The sequence below is a fragment of the Lacerta agilis genome, chromosome 12 (assembly GCF_009819535.1).
Source record: "Lacerta agilis isolate rLacAgi1 chromosome 12, rLacAgi1.pri, whole genome shotgun sequence".
NCBI classification, from domain to species: domain Eukaryota; kingdom Metazoa; phylum Chordata; class Lepidosauria; order Squamata; family Lacertidae; genus Lacerta; species Lacerta agilis.
Window position 1 is genome coordinate 27,609,124 of NC_046323.1, and position 17,446 is coordinate 27,626,569.

Consider the following 17,446-nt stretch of genomic DNA (forward strand, 5'->3'; position numbering starts at 1 on the left):
TAGCTACAAATCCACCAGCAATAATAAACGAAATGGCAGGGCAGGGCAGAAAGAAGAACAGCGCAAAACAGCTTTGTAAATTAACCCATAAAAATTACTAGCTTATTAGAATGACAGTTCTATTTCTCAAGCTCTGGGAGGAAGACCCTACATCGCCTACAGACAGCCACCCAATCTCAAACAGCTCCTCACCCACAATAATACTACAACAGGACTCAACATGGACACTGCTACCAGAGCCTGCAATAAACCCAGATGCCAACTTTGCTGCCACATAAACCCGGACAACACCATTACTGGTCCCAACAACATCAAACATACCATCTCAGGACTATTTAATTGCTCATCTTCCAACATTGTGTATGCAATCAAATGCCAACAGTGCCCTTCAGCTCTCTATATTGGACAAACAGGCCAAACCCTACGCCAAAGGATAAATGGACATAAATCTGATATCAGGAATCACAAGACAGAGAAACCAGTAGGAGAACACTTCAATCTCCCAGGACATTCTATAAAAGATCTCAAAGTAGCTGTCTTAATACAAAGAAATTTCAGAAATAGACTGGAAAGAGAAGTGGCTGAATTACAACTAATCACCAAACTTAAAACCACGGAGAAACCTGGTCTGAACAAAGACATTGGATTCTTATCTCATTATACATAACAAAGCTATCTTTAGCCATCTCACCCCTTGCCTTTCCCTGCAAGGCTAATTACAGCCGTTAAGAGTCGTCAACAGGTTTTCCACACCTATCAGCCCATTCCCACCACCCTTCTGAGCAATACCCCTCCCCACTCCCTCACTATATTTAAGGATCTGGTGACTTCTGTTTCAGTGTATCTGAAGAAGTGTGCATGCACACGAAAGCTCATACCAAGAACAAACTCAGTTGGTCTCTAAGGTGCTACTGGAAAGAATTTTTGATTTTGTTTTGACTATGGCAGACCAACACGGCTACCCACCTGTAACTAGCTTATTAGGGGTTTGGCAGAGGAGAAACAGCAGCCCACTGCATTTCTGTACAGCAGAGGAAACTTCTGTAATCTTACAGCCAACTTAGTTTCCATGCTAGGTAAAGAAGAAGGCGCTCCTCTGCCAGCTGGCTCATTGCTCATTCACCTGCATACATTTTTATATTCTTGCTTACATGGGATGCGGGTGGCGCCTTGGTCTAAACCACTGAGACTCTTGAGCTTGCTGATTGTAAGGTCAGCCATTCAAATCTGCACAACCAGGTGAGCTCCTGTCGCTTTGTCCCAGTTCAAAAGCATAGCATACCAGTGCAAGTAGATAAATAGGTACTGCTGCGGTGGGAAGGTAAGCAGCATTTCCATGCGCTCTGGCTTCTGTCATCATGTTCCGTTGCACCAGAAGCGGTTTTGTCATGCTGGCGCACATGGACCCAGAAAGCTGTCTGCGGACAAATGCCAGCTCCCTTGGCCTGAAAGCGGAGATGAGCGTCACACCCCATAGTCGCCTTTGACTGGACTTAATGGTCCGTGATCCTTTACCTTTTGCCTTTACCTATACTTAACCTACATGAAAATGCCTGTGATAGCTTGTGGCTATCAGGCAAATGCTGAAATACAAAGCGGCTCTAGACCAATGACACAAATGTCGGTCCTTCTAATGAGGCAGGAGGTTTTGCATGAAGAAGACAAAACGTGTGTGCAAGAAGGGGTGCTCGCAACAGATCACAAACTGCAGTGTTCCAAATGTATTGTGTCCTCATACAGTTTTATGCAGTAGATCCCTGTTAGTGGGTGAAGAACTGCTGGTCTGGATGCAATAGATGCCACCGCAGTAATGAAAAGCAATGCAATTGTAAACATTCTGGAGCATGATTCCAAACGGGATGTTCTAAAGAGCCGAAAGCTTAGCCTTAGAGGATACATCTTTTAATATTAAATACACTTCGCTCTAAATCTGTAAGTGTGGAAATCCCACACATGCAGCCTGTGTCAGCGGCCAGACAGCTGCTAGAGGCTGTGTAATTAATCTGCACCTTATCTCCAGCTTAAAGGAAATCAAGAAGCTAAATACAAGTATGTGTTTGCAATGAAAGCAGCTCATGGAAAGCATTATAACATAAAATACTGAAACATAAAGGTAATGTTCAGTAGATGGAGTGGGCCCAGAGAAGAGTTTAATTTATTCACTGGGCATTCTGTTATATTGTTGCTGGATTTATCCTCTTCTTAAATGTTTGTTAGGCACCCCAGGCAATGAAGGGGTAGAGAATGGACCTCCCATTTACCTGGGATGAAGCCCCATAGAATTCAATAAGACAGCCTTCTTCTGAGTAGACATGGTTAGAATTTCGCTGTAACTTAGGTAACTGAAATCAAGTAAAAACTGTAGGTTCCTAAATTACAAAAGCAAAAGAATGACTTCTTAGGTATTGCAAATGAAACAAGCACAAATAAATTCCGCAGCTTCATGAGAATAGTTTAATGACCAAACAATTATAGTCTCCATCTCAGATGTGTATCTAGCCACACAAGGCTCTTAATCAGAGGACTGTATAGCTAATACAGTGGACACCAGTAAAAATAACCCCCTCCCCCCCCAGTAAGAAGCACATAAAATAAACAAATTCCATAGACTATAAGGTGTGGAAGAGGCACCAATAATGTTTCAAAGAAGCATTGCTTATTCATCACAGATAACATACAGTGGATGAATAGTACACCAACTAAAGGCGGAGTCCTGTTGTTCCCAGGAGGGTGACTGAGAAGCCTTAGGATGTGGCGAAAGGGTTGGACCACTAGCAGAGAGGGCTAGAGGGCTGGTGGAAAGAAAGCTCCACTGCCAGTGATATTCCCCAGGTGGTTGAGACCAAAAGAAGGCCTTTCAGGGATGTGTCCTGGAGGCCATGTATTTACCAGATTGTAAATGATCAGCGCCATCAATGGAAAGAGAATAATAATTTAATAATGTGCTACAAACAGGGTGGATTTAGGGGGGCACAACCAGTTTGGTTGCACCAAGTGTGGAGTTGCAGGGGGCGTTGCAACTGGGAAGTAGACTGGAAGGCAAAAGTTGGGGGGTGCCAAATGTGGGTGTTGCACAGGACGCCACATTGAAATTTAAGATCCCAAGGTCCGCCACTGCAGCCAGAGCCCAGCCATTCTGCAGAAGCTCGTCTCTAGGCAGCAGCTTCAAGGAATTGCTTTCCAGCAATGTGAGAGAAGAGAGGCAGAAACCTGCTTAGAGTAGACCTGTTGAAAACGGTGGGGTTAACTTAAGTCTCATTGATTTCCATGGATCTGCTCTAAGTATGGACTCACCCTTGCGTTTTTGCAAGGGTTGCCGCTTTATAGGTTGATGAGCTTCATGCTTTGAAGCAGCATTACTATGTCTGATTATCCATTTTGCTTCCTAACTATTGTTTTTATTTACCTTTGCTTGTTCCCTTGCGTTCATGGCCAACACCTGCCCCAGGCTCAGGTAAGAGTCTGTGAAACAGATGCACTGCCTTCAAGCATGCTTCCGGATAAAATCCCCTAATATGTGCCTCTGGGTGTAACTTTTCCTTAAGACTGTACATATGCTACCTTGTCATGTGTTTATGTATACAACTGCAACTGGCTTCATTGACAGTGGAAGAGGGGAGAAAATGGCGATGGACACAGAAAGCTGAATGAAAAACAAACAGCCATTCCAAGGGCTGATACATAGGTGGAAATGACTGATAAGGAACCCGGGGGATAGTGTGAGAGAAGAGGAAGCAGGGACAAGCATGCTCAACCCACCCCCTCTTTAGCCAACCAAGAGTTGAAGAGTGACTCTGTCTGTAGTAGGAAACCTGTTCTACCTATGTAGGCTTCTTGTGTGTTCTAGAACCCTGGAAAATTAGGGTTTTAAAACATGCAAGGAGCCTACAGAAGTTGGCTGCACTGGCATGGCATAAGGCCAACCAAGGGGTGGGTGATGATGGTAAGGAATCCTATGAAGAAGCCCAGTGGAGGTGGAAGTCTTGTCTTGGTAGACCTTTTTCAGTCCCAGCACACTGCTTGCACCTCATTCTCTCCCCTTTTTTCCTGCCACGCCAAGCACAGTCACTTTAGGTCAGGAGTGTGTTTTCCGACATGATAAAGCACAGAGAAGCATATAATGCTAATGGAATATTGAGTGTCTCGTATTTCACACATATTCAGATAAGTGGCCAAAATGCTACGCAAGCTTAAAAGGAACTGGGTTATCACTCCTACGGAATATTAGGTTCTTCAGACACCCACAGCTACATTTGGCAATGGGGTGGGCCAGAGTCTCTGGAGTCTGGAAACAGCGTCAACAGCTGCTAGGCTCAGTCAAGAACTAAGAACGATTGACCCAAGGTAAGTCCTTGGGATGTCAGTCTCTGAGCCCAACACAAATGGTGATGGGAGGCAAAATGCAGGGCAAAGGAACAACAAGTAAACAGTAAGAGGTGGGACTGTGAGCTGACAACAACCAAGAGAAAGAACAGGAGCTAGAAGCATAGCAAGGCCTTGTCAAAAATCTGTGATTTTTGTCTTGTAGAAGCACCTGGGAGCAAGGCCCATTTTACTCAAAGGGGCTCCTGAGTAGAATTGCATGGGGGTGCATGGCAAGATAGGCTCCTACAGATGTGATAATAGGGCAGGAAGGCAATTTCAGGAAGAGGAGTTGAAGAGCGATTGCCCTGAAATTCCTCCCACCTGACCTTGGGAAGCAGCTGCTGAAAAAGAGAGACGAAAGCCTCACAGTTGTATGTCTGCAAGGGGGCAGAGTGAGCGAAGACAGGCCTTGCTGAAAGGCTAATTTTATATACTCTCGCTTGTCAGTGCTGATTGCAAATGCATGCCTGCTAACTTTCACAGCAAACGATTCCCACCCCCTTTAATTGAAAGTACTGTTTTCCGATAAATAAAGCTCAAGATATTTCTGATTCCAGTTGTTCAGTTGCACACTTGCACATAAAGCAAGCTCATGTTTTGTGTGTGCATTCCAGGTATATGAGGTAGTCCCGTGCCACAGTGACTGCAGCCAGTACATCGGGGTCACTGAGCCCTGGAGCGTGTGCAAAGTGACAAACGTGGACTTAAAGGAGAATTGTGGAGAAGGTGTGCAAACCAGGAAAGTAAGGTGAGCGAAACATTGGCACTGTCACTTCCAAGTGAAGAGCAGTGGAGCTTTCATCCTTAAATGCAAATTTTATTTGGAATAGTAGTTTCTAGCAGAAAAAGTCTCTGTGGTGGTACCTCTAGTTATGAACTTAATTCATTCTGGAGGTCCGTTCTAAACCTGAAACTGTTCTTAACTAGAGGCGTGCTTTCGCTAATGGGGCCTCTTGCTGCGGCTGTGCCGCCGGCACATGGTTTCCGTTCTCATCCTGGGGCAAAGTTCTCAATTCAAGGTAACTCTTCCAGGTTAGCAGAGTTTGCAGGGGCGAACGAAGGCGTCGTGACACCCGGGGTGAGGCGTCACTACATAGGGTGCATGTGCGGTGGCGGCGCTACGTACAACGCATGCGGCGTACGTAGCGATGCCGCACATGCGCTGTACATAGCAGTTTGCTGGTGGCATCGCTCCAGCGCCGTATGGACGGTGCCGGGATCCCTCTGTCGTCGCTACAGCCGCGGAGAATCCTCTACATGCGGCTGTGGCGGCGATGGAGCGATCCCATCACCGTCCGTATGGCACTCGAGCTGTGCCGGTAGCAAACCACTATGTACAGCGCATGTGCGGCGTTGTTACGTACAGTGCATGCGTGTGACGCCACACACACGCTGTACATTGCAGTTTGGCGCTGGGATCCTCTTCTCGCGGCTGCAGCCGCGAACGGAGGACCCTCCACATGTGGCTACAGTGGCATGATGGCTGCTCGCACAGCCGCAAGCCCCCGCGAGGTGCTTTCTTGTCACCCCCCCCCCCGAGACCTGGCACCGAGGGCACACAGCCGCCCCCCATTGCGACGCCACTGAGAGTTTGTAACCTGAAGCGTTTGCAACCTGAGGCGTTTGTAAATCGAGGTACCACTGTACTACCAAATCTTGGAACAGTCGATCCATTCCAGGAATGATTTTGAAAGCATGATTCCTAATTTAATTTCCAGCACACGTGGCTTTAGTGTGCTGAAAGTCATAAAAGGATTTTGAATATACAAGTCAGAACTCCCTAGATAGGCATGGACTGATGCTTGCTGACAGCCTGAAGCTCTTTTGCTCCACCCAGTTTTTGTGTATTTCTCAAATAGTTCATGTTGATGTTCACCCCTGCAACTCTGATATGTGCCATACTAATAAATGTGTCCCCTTCCCTATTCTATGCCCATCTCTCTGTAGATTGACATTGTAGATGCCACTGACGCAACTCCTTTGTTCTCTGGGGTTCCAGCCTCAGGCATTTCCTAATATTTAATTGCACTGTACAGTATAGCAAAAGTCATTACAATGTTAGTCTCACTTTTTTTTTTCTTTATTCAAAACAAAAATATTTATTTTAGATTTTCAGATGGCATTGTATAATCATGAAAGGGGTGGGAAAGTTTCGTTTCTTTGGAAACTTGGCAAGCCAAAGTACAACAACTCAAGTGAATGACACTAGCGGTGTTGCTGACAAATTGAAACCCAATTTATACAAATTTAATTTAAGTTACAGGTAGGTAGCCGTGTTGGTCTGCCATAGTCAAAACAAAATTAAATTTAAAAATTCCTTATGAGCTTTCATGTGCATGCACACTTCTTCAGATACACTGAAACGGAAGTCACCAGACCCTTAAATATAGTGAGGGAGTGGGGGAGGGGTATTACTCAGAAGGGTGGTGGGAATGGGTGATTGGCTGATGGGTGTGAAAAACATGTAAACATGTTTGGTGAACTTAAAACCATGGAGAAACCTGGTCTGAACAAAGGCATTTGATTCTTATCTCATTATACATGACAAAGCTATCTTTAGCCATCTTACCCCTTGCCTTTCCCTGCAAGACTAATTGCAGCCATTAAGAGTCGTCAACAGGTTTTCCACACCTATCAGCTGATCAGCCATTCCCACCACCCTTCTGAGTAATACCCCTCCCCACTCCCTCACTATATTTAAGGGTCTGGTGACTTCCGTTTCAGTGTATCTGAAGAAGTGTGCATGCACACGAAAGCGCATACCAAGAACAAACTTAGTTGGTCTCTAAGGTGCTACTGGAATGAATTTTTTATTTTATTTTAAATTTAATTTAATTAGTCCTAATTTTTAAACCTGTGTGTTTAAAAAAATGTTGCTGCTCTTTAGTTCTCATATTTTCTATGATTGTTTGAATCACTGTTCTTCTTTTTACGTACTACGGTCCAGTATTTCAAAAAGTAAGCTTTTGATCCATTTTTAATGACCAAAATGCCAAAAACTACACTGCCAGCATGGGTTGCCATATGTCCAGATCGTTCCAGACATTTCAGCGATTTTTTGCCTGGAAGCTGCTTAAGGGGGCTGAATACTGGCTATGTCCGGAAAATTCCAGACGTATGAAAACCCTCATGTAAACTGCCCTGGGAATTTATTTATTGAAAGACAGTATAAAAACTAGTGTGTAGAAGGAAAGCACATCTCTTACTTGGCTTTCCTTCTGCCTTTACCCATTCTTTCTTGGCACAAAAAAAGTTTTAATTGTCTACTTCCACTTGGCTTAGCGTGGGTGGTTTGGGGAGGGGGGGCGTTGCTGTGTTTTTGTTCCTGTTTCATGCACAATTTCAGAGCTTTGCAGCGTGCTTTTGGAGTCATGGTATGATAGGTGTCCAATTATGATCTGGTATGACAAGAGACTCAATGACAAGTGCCCTAATGAGCGCTTTATTGCTGGGAACATTTGCTGTGAAGTGCCAAATGTTCATTTTCATCTGCCACAGGTATATATTATTCTGCTGTCAAGTTTCACAAGGTTATGTTCAAAACAGAGGCTCACTTTGAAGCTACGAAAGATTTATTTGGGGATTGCCATCTTTCTAGCTTTCAAATTTCCGCTAGAAGAAATTGGCAATAGTAACTGTGATAGATATTCCTTTTCCTACTGATAATTTGTTCTCCCTATAGCCCTGCCCTACCCCATGTTAAAGCAGGGAGTATAGTAACCTAGAAGGATAATAGATCTTGTCTGTACCATCAAAGCCAAATGAGGGGGCAGTGGGGGGGGGAAGTCTATTATTCATTCCAAATATTGAAATCTCAGCCCACTAGAATTAAAATCCAGAAACACCTTTGCTTCCTGAATGTTAAATGCTAAATTTCATCAAGTCATTTTGTGCAGGCAGAGGGGTCCCCAAGCCCTGTGTTCACATTATGGCCACCTCATTGTAAAGATGCTCTGATTTGAATCTTGACAGCTTGAAATGATGGGATAAACAGCAGTTGGAAGAGTTGACAATATTGGCATGTGAGTACAGGCAGGATTAGAAGGCAGTTCAATATACTGCCCCTTCTGGTGTGAGACTCAAACTTAGTCATAATTCAGATGTGTATTTGCGCATTGCGTTACAATTGATTCTCCTTCCCCACCCCAGAAATTTTGGTTTATTTCACCAAGTTGAATTTAAGAAAACTGGATGATGAACCTTGATGTAGAAATAACTCCTAGATATAATTACTACTGGTCAGTGCTCCCCCCCTTTGAAAAATAGGTGCTGGTACTTGCCATGAAGTGGTTACAGTAAGTAACAAAACAAAAAACAAAACAAAGGTGATGGTACTGAGTACCCCTGAGTACCCTGGGGGGAGCACTGCTACTAGCATTCACAATGGCAGGAGAACATAAATAACAGGCTATGCAGGATGAAATCTGAAAAAGGGCCTTAACCACCCAATCTGGTGTTGGTGTCAGGATTTATTTAGCCATAGGGCAGGCTATATGAAGTACTAATAACTGGTGATCATATAAAGGAACTAGTGATGTAAGTAATTAGCAAAGCAATCTTAACCCTCAGATAAGATGGCTGTAGGGGCCAGGGTGCAGTGGAGGTTCCCTTCTGCCAAAGTGTAGATTAGTAAACCAACTGGGCATGTGCAGAGCAAGGTTCAAATTGCTCTAAAGAGGGAAGACCTGTGGATGAAGAGAACCAAGGCTACCTTTGCATCGATGCTGCAGGATCCAGGGTCACTCCATAGCTTATCCCTGCCAGCAAGTAACCTAAATATGGGCAGCTGCATTTGTGCACATTTACCCAGTCCCACCCTTAGCCAATGTGATGTCCTCCAGAGGTTCCTGGGCGACATTTCCCATCAGCCCTAGCCAGCAAGGCCTGTGGCCGGGGATTATTGGAGCTGTAGTCCCAAACCACCTGGAGGGCACTATGTTGGCTACCACTGCTCTAGATTGTTTGTTCCTTGGAGCAGGACCCCTGCATGTTTCCCTTAATCTGCAAAGTCCTGTGTCTATTGGCTTTGCTCTATAACGTATACATAAATAGCAATGCTACTGTACTTAACATTGGCAGCCTATTAAAAAATAGTAATCTACATGTATGTTTAGGCATGGGCTTTGTTTTTCCAGATGCATGCAGAACACCATGGATGGTCCTTCGGACACGGTTGAAGACTACCTATGTGACCAAGAAGAGATGCCCATTGGTGCTAGAAAATGCACACTGCCATGCCCGGAGGATTGTGTCATGTCTGAGTGGGGCCAATGGTCTCGGTGTTCCTTGGTAAGGCATATGCTACTGAAGAGAGAGAGAGAGAGAGAGAGAGAGAGAGAGAGAGAGAGAGAGAAGAAAGCTAGCATTTAAGCATTTCAGAATTTTCGTGCTTAGCCTGACTCAGTGCCTCTCTGGCTGTCTTTTGTCAGCTGGTAAATATGTTTTTTCTGACCAAACTGTGGGAGGCAGGGGAAGACAGGAGTGCCTGGCTTGCTCTGGTCCATGGGATCATGAAGAATCGGACACGACTAAACAACAACAAATATGTTTTTATCCCATAAGTTTTCCCTGCAAAGTTTGGGCTCTGGAGGTCACTTCTTTTTATACCCGTGGTTGCTTTTGAATGGATTTTTAATGTTGCGTGTTTTCCATGTTGTTCGTTTTAAGTATTGTTAATTGTTTCACCCTGCCTATATGTTTTTTATTTGTATTGTGATTCGAAATCGTTGTAAGCCACCAGGAGTGGTGCTTGGGAAATAGAAGGATGGCCTTTAAAAAAAAAAAAAAAAAAAACCAATAAAATAAAGTGAAACAAAGTTCCACCAGCATATTACGTGTATCAAAGTAAAAGGATGTGTCATCTCCTTTCTCAGCCGTGTAATGGAAGCACTGTGAGGGAACGAACAGCGGAAGTCGTGAGGCAACCTCAAGGAGGAAAGCCCTGCCCTGCTGCTGTGGAGACAGAACCCTGCAGCCTGAACAAAAACTGCTACCACTATGATTACAATGTGACAGGTACTCGTCTTAGTTAAGATGACAAGTAGGAACTGCAACAAGATGTTGCAGTGTGGAGTGCTCCTCTTCAGGGTTCCAGCCAGCCAGCAGCTACTTTCCATTCCATTGTCTCCCCCACCCGCTCCAATACTCAGCTAGCATTCTGTGGCTACTGAGCATGCTCAGTCCTCATTAGGCTGTGGGGTTCTTCCAAGCCCTTCCCGTTGTGCATGGATGGTGCCATTTTGTTGGTGCAAGTTCCAGTTTTCAGGCACTAACTGTGTTTGCTGTTAGTATGTCAGGGGAACCTCCGGAGGCAGCGGAGAGCCAGCGGAGGTGGAGGGAGGGACCCCTGATGCTGTGAGTACCCAGCACTGCCCGAGAAGCCCTGAGACATCCTGTGGGAGCAAGAGGCAGGAAGAGAGCTCTGGGTTGGAAGGGCTGTTGGATGCTGCGGGGTCCGAACACCCAATAAGCAGTTCAGGAACAGAGGGGGAGCTGGTAATCCCATCACCCCAATTACGTAGGGGGCTCAAACGGAAGGAGGAAAGGAGGAGACTTGGGGTCCCCAGGTTTCTCTGCTGGAGGCGCTCTCGCAAAGTGCCACTTCCGGGATCAGAGAGCGACTAAGACGGTCATGGAATTTCAAGCTCTGACTTGTGCATATCTGTATAATAAACTGCTGTAAATATACAGGCCCTGAGTCTCCGCCTTTTTACTCGTGAGGAGCACCACGAACCCTTACAGCATATGATGCAGGCTTTTTTGTTTTCTTTGAATTGCTGATCTTTTCGATCCAGAAACATCATTTGCACTGAAATCCTATGCACGCTCACAAGACCAGTAAACACCACAGTGAGAAACATGTATAGGATTGCAATTTTCCTCTGCGATCTTTTGCACACCTGCTTGGGAATAAGCCTCATTGAACTCAATGGGACATCTGTTGAGTAAGCATGCACTGGATGCCACTGGGCTGTTGTTGGTTGCTGTTTCCTAGTAGGCTGTACAAGAGGACTGCTGTTGGTTATTGGAATTTGGAAAATGGAATTGAATGAAACAGTGGGAGGTGACATTTTAGCGGTAACAGAACAGGCTGTGTAGCGATGCCGGTGTTGCAAGCCTGGTTCTGCATCTTTGTCCTGCTGCACAGGCCACTACTGCTGCATTTTACTGTACCCTAGTTCACTCTTGGTGTAGTGAGAAATGCATTTTCTTTCTCAATGGCTTCCTCCTCTATTCAACCCACCCCACCCCCCTTGTTACCTCTAGACTGGAGCACCTGCCAGCTAAGTGAGAAAGCGGTCTGTGGTAACGGGATCAAAACAAGGATGCTTGATTGTGTTCGCAGCGATGGCAAGTCGGTTGACCTGAAGTACTGTGAAAAGGTGGGTGGGTGTTTCTTTTCCTCTTCCTTTTTCTGGTCCTGTAAATAATCCCCATCATCTCTTAAGTGCTTTCATTCAGACATGGAGTCAACTGGCACAGAGCTGCATGGAGCTACACTCTGGCAGATGCTTCTCAGTGTTATCCGAGGACTGTTAAGTACACCTGAAATGAGCCTGTGCCATAATCAGTGGTTTTGTCGCTTAATTTCCTGTTTGCTTAAGTGTGTGACCACAAAGGTATGCTATTTTTCTTTAGCTCCTGAAAGTAATGGTTTGGGAACAATAAGCAATCAAGGTGAATAAGTATCATAAATCTTAATCAGGATGGTAATCACCATTTTAATTTGAAGTGGTTCCTTTGTAGTGCTTTGGACATCTGCCAACATCATTTCCATTCAGGGTGTCCTTTCTTTTTCTTCTTGTATCTAGGGTTAGTGCCAGCTTTTCAGAGCCAGGTTTGTTAAGTCAAGAAATCTCTTCAATAATATTGGGGAAGCCTGTGGCATGAACAAACAAGCATGGCTCGTATATAAGGCTGCTTGAAAAATGGACCCTCACCAAGGAAACAGTTAAACTGGGGTGGGGAACCAGTGACAGCCCAGATGTTGCTAGATTCCAGCTGCCATTATTCCTGATCATCGTCCATGCTGGCTGGGGCTAATGAGAGCTGGCATCTAAATACACCTGCAAGGCCACAATTTCTCCATCTCTCCTCCATGTAACGGTTTCAAATGCCAGCTATTCAACACCTTCTCTGCACAGATGACGCTGTGGTTTTGAATCATGGTTAGTTTTGCATCCCACAAGCTTGTCAGTGGATAACAAGAAGATCTAGTGATCCCAGAATGTTCCTGCAGTTAGGCACAGCTAAACAGCCATAGGTGGGTGAACAACAAATCAGAAGGGTTGCACTTTTTGATCACTAAGAGGCAGGAATAAGTCAAGACAGGCCCAGAAAGGAAACAATGTGCTTACTCACAAGCAAAGAATGTGAACTATGTATTGGGCTCCATTTAGGTCCTGTGTGAAGCGGAGTTTGGCACGATGATGTCTTTTCCCCTTAAGACTTGAGAATCTATATAGTTTTATCAAAAGACAGTGGTGGCACAGCAGCAACATTTTAATACATCTCTTAAGTGTATCAAAATAGCACTAGGTCAACTTTCAGTCACTATAATTAGCAGGAGAGCAAAAGCTCTAAAGTTTGTTATGGACAAAGTGGGATTTGCACTCACTGTCTCCACTCATTCAGTGCTGATATGTTGTAAATCTATTGAATCTACTAGTTTGGGGAAAGTAAATGCTTCCCTTCTTTATGGAAGATATACTTGGACATAAACTACTTTACTCTTATGCACATTTTTAATGTGGTTGGGCCTATTTGCATTTTAAAGTATTAGGTGCAGTGAGGGAAGTTCCTCTGGATGTTTGCCAGTAACTCCTATTGAAGTTAATGGGAGCTGTGTGTTTCTGTGTGCCCATACATATGTCTCACGACAAAACCTGGCTCTCTTGTATTATTTTATATTGCTTACTTAATGAGACATATGAAGTGTGTCTCTTGACATGGACATTAGAGAAGCATGAATACCTTTCCTGAAACAATAAGCAACAGGGAGCCAATCTGCCGCCCGGGGAGGCAAACTTGAAAGGCACCCCTCCCCGCGCGTGCGTCAAGGCGTCACGACGCGTGCACAGCCTCCTGGGCGGACTGCGCATGTGTGGACATGCGCAGTCCACCCAAGATGGCGGGCGCGATTGGCCGGCACCCCTTCCGTGCGGTGCGGCAACCTTTAAGGCTGCAGCGCGTGAACAGCAGCACAGACACTGTGCTGCTGTTCGTGCGTTGCAGCCTTTTAAAAGTTGCCACGCTCGATCGCGGGGGTGGGGCCTGCCCCCAGAGTGTCACCCTCTCCAGGGCGGTACCCGGGGCGGACCGCCCCCCCTGCCCCCTTGCTCTGCCCGATAAGCAATGGTGGAGTTTATTCAGCAGGAAGTCAGAAGAGTCTTTATACCTGTTCACGTGGGGCTGAATTTCCCCTTCTAAACTGCCTCCCCCTACAAACTGTCATATATGATCAATATTTTAATGTCTTGCTTTCTCTGCTTCCACATTCCTTCTTTGCTGGATCAATTTTTCTGTCCTGCCCATACTGTATGTAAGCAAGGGACATAGACTGATCTGTTTCATTTATAACTGGGGTTGGCTGCCTGTAGGATATAAGGATATACAGGATGAGTCCTTTAAAAGAGGCCCCATGGATACAGAGTACACATGTTCCACGGGGCCTCTTTTTAAAGACTCACCCTGTATTATAAATGAATAGGTTACAGGTGGTGGTTGTGCAAAGTGTGACTTTCCGCAGCATCCGCCTTACTACTGGCGGTAGGCCTGAGAGCCCCACCATCTCCACCATGGCCTGCTACTCGAGGCCCCAGCCAGCGCAGCAATGCCTCGCAGAACTGAACCCCGCCTCCTGACCCATCAGCTGACATCACCCAGTGGCACCAGCTGATTGACAGGAGGAGGTGGCCTCACAGACAAAACTGGAGCCCCCTGGTGGGCCAAGATTGGACTGGTGGCCAGAGGTGCCCTATCCCTGTAGCAGAACAAACCTCAACTAAAATGTAGTTGATATATCAGTTTGATAAAATCTCAAGAGAACAATTAGGTACTCATTGGGTCTACTCTGAGTAAAACCTGATTACTACCCTCTGTAGATTTTTTTAGAATAAAAAAACCTAGGTCCTGCTAAGGTACCCATGTTCACTGCAATATACTCTTGTGTATAAACTGTCATTGTCTTAATGCATCCTTGATTATCTCAGAAAGTCTCCACCAATCTGCTAAGTAAGCTACTCCAACATCCTTATTGCTGCCAGGCTTAATTAATCCCCCCCAGCGTATTTTCAGTGTGTATTGTTGCTTATCACAAAATCTCAAAGAACAGCCGGAACACTAGTAGATCTCTGCTGGGTTCCAAAATTAACACATCACAAAACTTTCCTTGCCCTTTCCTTGAGGTTTTTGAAATTCAAATTATTTAAATTCAGGACAGACTCCATGCTGTTCAAATACCCAGAAGCTTATTGTTGCTCATTTACCTACATTAACGAATCAGAAGAGTTTAAACTAAGCTTTCTCTCTGCCATTCTGTGCCTGTGTTACAAACAGGCTATCAGCAGGTAAGCTTCGCTTTTTAAAAAAGTAACCCACCTGAGATGCAATTCCTGCTGAGCTTAGGCAGAGATATCTTGTTAAATCCCAGACATTTACACAGATCTTAGGGTAGACTATCATCTTTCACACTATGAAGTGACTTTTTTTGGCAACCTTCCTTAGGTAGAGAACTTTGCGTCCTGTGAATGATTGCACTAACACTGAAAACATTCAGAAATCAGTGAGAGAACATTTCAGTCTACCTGGGCATTCTTCGGTTGACTTGGGAGATTGCCATACTGGAGACTAGCATGAACTGCTGCATAGGAGCTTAACAAGAAGTTCACTTCTATACATTTAGGCTTAAATGGAGACAATGGTTTGCCCCACTACAGGTGTTAGTTAGTATACCAAAATCACCTAATACTCACATCAATATTGTCCAATATGACAATATTGTCATTATTGTACAAACAAACAAATCTGTGTACATAAAAATGAGGATTTCAGGCATATGTGTCTAGTGTTAAAGGGTGAGGTTGTGTGAGAGTTGGACTTACGTGCTTTGCCCTCCTCCTCTAGTTCACCCCAAGAATTCAGAAATCTTTGCTTCTGTTTTGGTTTTTTTTTTTAAAAAACTAACCACCGCATATTGTTGCACCCAAACCTACTATGGTGAGTTTTAACTTGTTTACTAAAGTATTCACATTAAACCATGGTTTATGAAGATGACTTTCTTTAGTAAATCATAGTTAAGATTAGGGTTTGAACGTAACACTAAACCGAGGCCGATCAGAAACAGAAGTGGGAACTTCTGATCCCCTCATGGCCACTCCAGAAGAGAGAAGAGGAGGGGTGTGTACAGTCCTGAAGCTCACAGAGCTCATAGCACTAACCCATATTTTAGCATTGCATGTGAAGACAGCCTGCAACCTGGCATCTGGTTTTCAACATGTGGGCTTTGGGAGGAAGGCGTAAAATTCAGTCATGTGAGCTCTCGCCCACAGTCTGAAGTGCTACAACTGAGAAAAAACAATGGCTGGCTGTAAGAACTGGGCCTTGATTTTAGACTTGGGAATACACATCAGTTTATTCTCTGTCTCCCTTATACTTTGTTCTGTTGCTGTTTAGGGGACTATGTCTACAGCCACCTCAGACCTTCTGCTTAATAGCCAAATGCTAGGAATGAATGCTGGCCTTCTGCAAGTTAAGGGTTTAAGCTGAGTAAGGTTTGGGAATTTGTTTAGCATTAGCACTTGCGTCTGAAAATCTGGCTCAGTCAGATTTCCCAGAATCATATATGCTGGTGATGGAAAAGCATTTCTGCACGTTTACATGTGATGTCCACACAATGCAGGTTGGCTGTGGAAACACTAGCATAGCAAAAATATTTCTTAGGGCAATTGCAGTGTGTAGAGCTGTCTGTGAGTATAGAGTTTGAAGCTACTGTTGTAGCTTTCCTATTTAGAGATTTCAAAAGCAAAATAACAAGTGATGCCATTTGCAGAACGGAAGAGAGGTCTCCAGCCTCACTTGTGGTTGTTAATGATGCTGCAACTGTTCAGCTCAGAATGTGCAGGCGCACATCTTATACTGATGGGTAGATAGATGTTAAATACCTATATTATAGGTGCGCAATGTAGCTGATAGCTTCTAACAGCTGTGCTAAATTTCAGACAGTATACCACTTAAAATGACGTTCCCTCACTGATCCCCAATTCTGGATATTGAGACAGTAACAAAACTATGTTTAAGGAGTTGTTTGCAGGGACATTTCTAGGTCCTTAAGAGACTTTTGGACGCAGCTCAGTGACACAAATTTGCATAAAAGCTGTGTGTACTAGTTTCTTCTACATATAGTTGAAAATGTAGGCCCAGGAGAGGGGAAGCCATCATGTACTATTCAAAAAAGGAGGGAAAGGGCAGGAGATCAGGGGCCCAGTGGAAAAGACCCCCTGACAACCCACTTGTCTGTCTATATCTTATTCAATGATTTGGAACATGTTTAGGTTCTTGTATGAGTTGCTGCAATTCTGAACAAGCATTTAATGACTAATACATTTATGCAGTTGATTTCTCTCTCTTTTGTCTTCATAATTATTAACTTCTATTCAAAGGAGTGGCCACCTTCAATTCAGCTGTTATCCAGTGGCATGAACATCTTGCATGTTGACTTAATGATAGCAGAATCGTTCTTTTTAATTTTTTTATTAGCTTGGCTTGGAAAAGACCTGGCACATGAATACATCTTGTGTGGTAGAATGCCCTGTGAACTGCCAGCTGTCGGACTGGTCTCCGTGGTCCGAGTGCTCTCAGGCTTGTGGCCTAGCCGGTAAGTTTGGGAGATTCTCTTTGATGCTTAAACGTCTTAAAACATGAGCCTCCAGCTCATACCAGCCACTGAGAAACAGAAGGGGAAATTGCTTGGATAAAGAGATTTGTAGGGTTAGGGAGGTTTGCTTTGCCTGCCTGCAAGCTTCCCTTATGCCATGCTTGTGCTAAGAGGATCAGGATTGTCAGAATCCATTTCTGACTTAGA

At 44.5% G+C, this 17,446-nt stretch overlaps 1 protein-coding gene across 5 annotated transcripts in view; it reads left to right on the forward strand.

Moving 5' to 3' along the window:
• Window positions 1–17,446, forward strand: part of THSD7A (thrombospondin type 1 domain containing 7A) — a 226,894-nt gene that overhangs the window by 192,149 nt on the left and 17,299 nt on the right. For 4 of the 5 annotated variants that reach the window (XM_033166291.1, XM_033166292.1, XM_033166288.1 and 1 more), the window contains 6 exons: window positions 3,449–3,454; window positions 4,980–5,113; window positions 9,501–9,654; window positions 10,239–10,380; window positions 11,632–11,747; window positions 17,122–17,239. In XM_033166291.1, the coding sequence (XP_033022182.1) occupies window positions 3,449–3,454; window positions 4,980–5,113; window positions 9,501–9,654; window positions 10,239–10,380; window positions 11,632–11,747; window positions 17,122–17,239 (670 nt within the window). The remainder of the gene's footprint in view (window positions 1–3,448; window positions 3,455–4,979; window positions 5,114–9,500; window positions 9,655–10,238; window positions 10,381–11,631; window positions 11,748–17,121; window positions 17,240–17,446) is intronic. The other variant, XM_033166289.1, reaches the window with a different exon arrangement.